Source organism: Anarrhichthys ocellatus, unplaced genomic scaffold (assembly GCF_004355925.1).
Source record: "Anarrhichthys ocellatus isolate YVR2014 unplaced genomic scaffold, GSC_Weel_1.0 scaffold20, whole genome shotgun sequence".
Taxonomy (NCBI): Eukaryota; Metazoa; Chordata; class Actinopteri; order Perciformes; family Anarhichadidae; genus Anarrhichthys; species Anarrhichthys ocellatus.
In genome coordinates this window covers 7,071,191-7,078,456 of record NW_022280050.1, presented here as the reverse complement: position 1 = coordinate 7,078,456, position 7,266 = coordinate 7,071,191, and the positions used below count along the sequence as shown (strand labels likewise).

The window sequence follows — 7,266 nt, the reverse complement described above, 5'->3', positions numbered from 1 at the left end:
TCACTCATGCGTCATGGTAAGCCAAAGCACCCTCCAGTGGACCCGGAAATAAAGTGCAATGTCTTGGGTGGTATTGTAGGCCACCAACAAGCGTCACAGGCTTTGTGTCCTCTCTGCTCTGGACCACATTGTGGGAAACATGCACCTCAAGAATACATATGAATTTAAGCTAAGCCATTTTATATACTGCAAAAGAAAAGAGAGTCTTTCAGCTGTTTTGCAGCTAAACAAATATATTTCGATGTATTTGATAAACTCAACAGCATTGTGAGAGGGTCACAAGATGATGAACAAATGTTGCTAACATTTTTCATTTTAATTCATTATCTCTATCTTCTTTTTTTACTCTTTTGGTATATTTGAATTTGCATTACTTATCCTATCGTTTTTATTTGCATTGTGTTGAGTCTTATGTTGATATAGTGTACGCCTCATGTTGCATGTTGGGTATGTTGCCTGCCTGTTGTTTGGCAATAATTAAAAATAAATAACAACCTCAGGGAAAACCACAGTCATTGAACTGCTCCTGTCCTCACATTAAGGCCATAACCATTTCCAGGGGTCACGAGCCATAAGAAGCTCTGGACCCACTGGTTTACGTTTTAACATCTGAATACGGTTGTTCCAGTCAAACACCGCTAGATGGCGCCGCCGTTCTTCTGTGTTCCGCTGCTGCTGAGAAGGTGGAGGTGCTGCACCTCCTTCATTGTCTCAGTGGAAGGCACCGGGGGTGGATCCGCCGCTCGGTTCAATGTAATCCCGTCTTTACCCCGGCGCACTCACTCTAGTCGTCCGCCATGGCGACCGCAGAAAGCCTCCTCTCCGGTCCGAGCAGCTTCTAAAATAAACTCAACCGGGCTTCCTTTTTTTTTTTTTTTTTTTTTTTTTTGTTGTTTTGTTGTTGTTGTAGCCGCTGTTGCTGGACGTGGATGTAACTAAGATCTCCTTTCAGCTGGGGGAAATACAATACGTGTGGATAAACCCGCATTTCAAGAGCAGAGGTAAGAATCGTGCAGTCCTCACTCCCCCTGCTCTTAAGGGAAGTGATTCAACTTGTTTGATGAGATTAGGGTTAAGTCTTCGGAGTATGTTTGCCGTGTTGTTTGGTGATCCTGAGGATCTCGAGGGAGGAGAATAACTATCACTGTATGTCAAAAAAAAAAATACATTTTTTAAATCTCCATGTGCAGCCACTAAGTGTCCTATTTGTCCTCCAGTGTGTGTGTTACATTTGCACACCTCAGCTGTGTGGATGCGTGCAGACGCCGCAGTTCTCTCATGTTTCGTAGAGCTGGCATTGCCTCATGTGTGACATTGAAATGATCAGGAACGGTGCATTACATATCTGTCACTTTTAGTTTCCAGAAGGTGTCCAGGGTGCTGCATTAATATTGCCACATCTACTGTACTGGCTGATAAAGTCCTGATTACAGCAGCCTGCTCTATTAACCCATGAATGGTGTGTGAACACACTACCAGACTGTGTTGAGTGAGGACAAATAAAACCCTCACTGAGTGCTGGACTTCCACCCTTTTTTTTTTTTTTCTCAATTATCATTGGGGCTGTTTTTAGGAGAGGCTTGGATGGCAGCCAAGCGCTGGTTACAACATGCATGTATCTTGTTAGTTGTCATTCTTTATAAACACATGTAACCCTGCCAATAACACAGTGGGAACTTCTATGTGATTTGTGCAATGCCAGCCACACCCAGGTATCGGTGACGGTTACCGAACACAGAGGAAATTAAGCTCTTTTTTTTTTTTTTTTTTCTTGGGTGTTGAGGAGCTTCAGGTAGACAACTGGCTGTGTCGTCCCAGGCCTCTGGCCATTCAGCTGTCACTAAAGGATTCCAGCTGTGCAAGTGTTGGACGGCACCACCGAGGGGCCCCTTTGTGCCCCTTCTGCACACAGAGGAGCTCACTGTTACCAGCCCCGGAGACTCTGTGAGACAGCAGTCACGGCTCCATGTTACACACTCGTGGGGAATTTCAAGCAAACAAGTTCAAAGGCAGGGTGGGAAACACTCAGGGTAAATGTCTCCCCTGGCACTGTACACAGGGCGACTGTGCTTTATGTCACACTGTGGCCCCTGGAGCAAGGTGCCAGCTGTAGAACTTAACCAGTGAGAGTTTTGTGTGTGTGTTTGGACCTGAGTTACCTATTCAGAGGAACACACAGACCTAGACTCATGCCTGGTTGATAAATGATCCCTGGGGAAGGGGAGGATATACTTGTTGGCTGAAATAATCAGCGTCTACTCTTTCCCTGTGCTCTGTTTCACTGGGGCTTTGTTTGAAGAGTGTCTGGTAACATGGCATGCATGTGCAGGTCATATAAAACACAAATTTACAGACTCTGCTTGACACACTTGCCAATAATCACGGCGAGAGGAACCGAGTGTCGACGGTGTGAGGATCAAAGGTCGTAAATGACTGGGCTTGAATTGAAAAATATGCCTGTTTCCATTCACGCAGCATTTTGGTTTCCATCAGCCCGAGGGAGTGATCGTCTGCTGATGAGTGTACGGACAGGTGCAAATGATGAGGACGTGCTCTCTTAACACTTTGGCCCTTATGGTTGGGGTTCATTAGCTTTTTATTAAAAACAAATCGGCTTGTTGAATCCTTTTTGAATCCCTTATTTCTAGCTTTAAGCATTGATAAGTAACCAAACGAGTTCACAGGGAAGAACTGATCTTAATTAACCAACATGATATTCAAATGTGTAAAACATAATTTAATGGATAATTGAAATAACCAGCCTTGTGGCAACCACTCCGACTGCAGTCTGCAGTGTTTGACTGTGAACGTCTCATGAGCCTCTTCTAATCAGGCAGACCATCACCAGACAGAATGTAGTGTATCTTCTGTCCTTGGCCTTTTTTTTCTCCATGCACTCTGCTGGATTACATTATCCACTTCCTTTTTGAAATGCCTTATTCAGCTTTCCGCTTAAACTTGGCAGCAGTCACTCACCTCTCAGCCGCGGCTGAACAACTGCCCACTGGCTTCGGCGCTCTGATGAAGCACTTGGTGAGGTCTGGGAATGACATCAGCCTGCTGGAATGTGCAATGAAGAGAGAATTAAGCAGGACAGCAGGGCCTCGTCGGGGGCCGGCTATAGATACATAGCTTTGCTGTGTATCTTTTGAAAGCAACCGAGTAACATGGATGCACATGTGGTCACACCTGAATTTAAATACTTTATGTATATGCAATGTTCTCTATTGCAGTTTTTTTTACCCTTTGCTCTCTGATGACTTAAACTCACTGCTCATTTGTTTCACATCTCTTGCCGTGTCTTCACGTATTTGCCTCGATGCCCTTGAGACCAATTACAACCCAACTCAGTGTGTGTCTGTGTTCCGTTGCTTGTACGACTTCCGCTATCAATTGTCAGTGTATTGACTCTTTGATTTTTACAATTTGGCCCTGTGATTCCTGTGTCGAATCAAATTGGGGCAGCTTGATTTGTGCCTTGAAATCAAGAATACGCTTGGATCTTTTCTTTTTTTTTTTTTAACACTAATTGGTTCTCCCACAGGCAACAATTATCAGCCATTAGCTGCGAGTGCAAATACTGTATTTGCAATTACTGTGTGACACTGAAGGTTGTGCAGCCTGTCCTCTCATCTCGTTGTATTTCACCTGCTGCCTGCACCACTGATGCTCCGTACGAGGAGGTTTCTTAACACTTCTACTACTCTAACTCCTGAATTGCATTATTTTGTGTACATACCGAGTGTATGCAGGCGCGAGTGAATGACTGCACGTACATGTGTTTTGTCTCTGTGCAGGCTGGGCAGTGAGCATTGCAGTGCAGCATGGCCGAGCCAGACCCAGAGCCAATGGCCTCTGGAGCAGGGCAGCGTCTTGGAGCCCCGGCGACTCTTGGCATCAGTACACTGGACCCCGGGCACAGACCCCCGGCCATGCCCCCTGGACGACATGTCACCATCAGGGTCCGCATGCTGGACGACACAGAGGAGCTCTTTGACGTCTCGGTGAGTAGTCAAAGCCTTCTCGCTCAGACACATTTCTTGATAGGAATACTAATGTCTCCCTTATTATAGCACAGTAGCCATTAAGCATATCCCGTTCTCATCATAGCAGCTGCAGTCTGGAAACAGGTTGGCATGGCAACTGCATGACGTTAAGTTGTTTAACGCATGGATGAAACTGGAGGAATCGTTTCAGTGTGTCGGGGTTCCTCCAGTTTATTGTGCCGGTACATCTTCACTGCTTCTTAATCTCCCAAACTGTCGCAAAGCTGTTCTACAGCTGTCATTTATCACCACACGTTTTATTCTTCCACCGTGTCCTCCTCACAATCTCTCAGGATGATCTTTGGGGGAACATGGACACCATTTTATTTCACAGTGCTGTCCCACATCGGTGTCTTGATGACCCTAATGCTTTCTTAGATAGTGTAATGAAAGCAGGCATGTACACAAAATAGGCAACGATACTTTGAGCCGCTATTTGAATTCCATTCACGATTTCATGATTTAGAGGATTAGCTTTCTCATCACAGAGATCTGCATTTAGACATTCGTGTCGAAGCCGTTTGCACACGATTATGTTGAAGTTGAGTGAAAATGAGATACTAATTGTGAACGTTATATTACATGCTGATATATTAAAGCTCTGCAAACTGAATGTTTGGACATGAAGCACATCATTTACAGATATCATTCTAATTGAAGCTTTAATTTCAAAATCATTCAGATTATGTTTTATTCTTCACTTTCTTAAATGGCAAGACTGTAGATATTCTATATCATTACCGTTCATTAGTGCATTTAAAGTGTTGTTTTGTTGTGCTTCATGGAAAGAAGATATAGAATAATGGCGACATTATCCTTGACGGCGATGAGAAAGCTTTAAGGTAGTCGGTACGCCTTCCCCCCAGCAATTCTCTGAACTTGTGGTGTTTTGGAAAGTCCTTGATTTAATGGCAGAAACATCGGGTGGAGTTAGTGAAAAAGACTGTTACGTGTCTTTGTATAGAAGAAGAAGTCACACTCTGTGACCACAGTCCTTCCTGCCTGGAAGAGAAGACCGAGATGAGTAGATAGAGGAAAGTGGTGATTGAGGGAGACAGATACAGCGGCAGCCACAGAGGACCCGTTGAGTGTACATGAATGGGGCTCGGGACTAATGCCGCGGAGCTTTACTGACAGTTAGTGAACGTTTGAGGGTGAGCGGATGTGTCATTCTGGCTGTTTCCCAAGGCAGTATGGGTAAATGTTGCTCCTAAACCGGACGGCGGAGCTGCCTGTGCATGACTGCTAATCTTTCTTGTGGTATCATGTGTCGTACTTAATACTTAAGGCTTACTTCATTATCACAGTGAGGTGCCGTTTGATTGCCCTCATTTAACCCACATTTGTGTATACTTTAGGGTTTAACTGAGGCAATTAAGCCTCGTTTGTTTTTGACAAGAATGTTGATGTTCTCACTCAGTACACTGTTTTTAGGGCAACGAGCAGATGTGCTGCATCTTCTTTGTATTTTCTCAGGTTGGAACGATCAGTTCACCAATTCTGGCCTTTCAAAATTGAATATCATCCAGCCAGTAATGCTAACATCTTATACGAGGCAGAGCAGGTGATGAAGGGGTTTATTCTGCCTGTTTCAGGGCTCGTAATCTGTGAAAACCATGCAGTGAAATTATACTCTCTCGGGAGATGTCAACCTCAAAGATACAGTAGATTTTTATGGAGTTTTGGTTTTTTAAGATCGCTCAATCCTCCATAGAACACTCACATTAATGCTTTTCATTTTTTTACATTGTTCATGTTTAATCTATCTTTTGCTTGGTCTGCATCTTCTTGTTTCCACCTACTGTCATAAAGTTTGATACAGAGATTACGAAACAACATCCCTGCCCTTAGAATAAAAAAAGCACAACAGTAAGATTCCCGTTGAGTGTTTGGACGAATGTTGCACAGCAGGTGTAATGCATACGTGGCCCTTGCTCTTCCACTGACTGTGCCTTCTTGTGAACGTATAGCTGCCCATTGATGGTGTAGTTGGCGATGGTGAGCTTGAATCGGCTGCTGTCACTGCAGCAGACATGCTGGGCAGAAAACAAGCTGAAGTATCGCTCGGGAGACGATAACATAAAGGCCCCCCCCCCCCCCCCCCCCCCCGCTAACAGAAAGCCTTATTCATGCTCAATTTAACACACATTATGTCCTCCATCTCAAGTCAGCACTTGAGATAAAAAAATCTCAGCGGGCAAGATATTGTCTTTGCCTAGAGGTGTGCAAGGAGTACGTTTTCTTCAGTCATCAGCTAACATTCGGGGGTTGAAAGATCTGTTATCTTTTCAACAAAAGACAATGAAAAACAGGAGATTCTTTTTACATTTAGCTCAGTGTTGCTTCTAAAAACAGAAGCGGGGTATATGGTATACGTGGTGAGTTGAGGAAGATAAGTCCCTTTTGAGCCGCTAGATTCCTCACAACAATTTGCTCTGGCAAGGATGTTTGGATGCTGGGAGTGAGTCGCTCAACTTTAGCAGTAACTTCTTTTCCTTCACATCAGCTACATCAGAAACATCTCCGATTTTTTATTTTTTTTGGTCCAGCTGAGATGGAGGACACAGAAAACATACGTCAAATTGGCTCAGATCCTGCTGATAATAATCTCTCCCCTGCAGCAGTGAAGTGAGAGAACTTCATGGTCTACAAACCACATTTGTCAAGCAATTATCCAGTCCTTTACTTCGCAGCAGGAACATACAGTATTGTTCGAGAAGAGGCAGTTGGCTTTAGGTGATTTCATAGTCAGTTTGACTCAGGGTAGGCTTTTTTTATGTGTCTCTTTAAGAAAACATAAAGCGGCTAACCTCACCCTGTAACTGATACCGAAGGCTTCGGTTCCTGCTCCTCTCGTTCAGAGGGGTAAGTTTCCACCTCAGCGGGCAGAATATCAGATGGTTGAGAAACAAAAAGGGGCCAGTGAGCCACCGGGCCAGCTCATGGGTCACATACCGTACTGTGGCCTACTTAGCACTCTGGCTGCGAACACACTTGTGTTGATACTGATGATGTTTGGCTGCACAAACCTGGACAACACAGTCGACTGGCATTTGATTAATAAGTACACGTTAGCCGTAATATTGGTTTGGTTTAACTTTTTCATTGTGGATTTTTATGGAATCCACAATTCCATGTATGCTTACGCATACATGGAATTTGTCTCCGGTTTCCACTCCGCTCTCAATGTACAAACACAAATTTACAATAAACAAGACAA

The 7,266-nt window shown here is 44.2% G+C and overlaps 1 protein-coding gene across 3 annotated transcripts in view; it reads left to right on the top strand.

Moving 5' to 3' along the window:
- The first annotated feature begins 724 nt into the window (after nt 1-724).
- Nucleotides 725-7,266, top strand: part of LOC116389544 (FERM, ARHGEF and pleckstrin domain-containing protein 1) — a 52,051-nt gene continuing 45,509 nt past the window's right edge. For all 3 annotated transcript variants that reach the window (XM_031858286.1, XM_031858285.1, XM_031858288.1), the window contains exons 1-2: nt 725-1,001; nt 3,798-4,004. In XM_031858286.1, the coding sequence (XP_031714146.1) occupies nt 3,825-4,004 (180 nt within the window). In that variant the 5' untranslated portion in view covers nt 725-1,001; nt 3,798-3,824. The remainder of the gene's footprint in view (nt 1,002-3,797; nt 4,005-7,266) is intronic.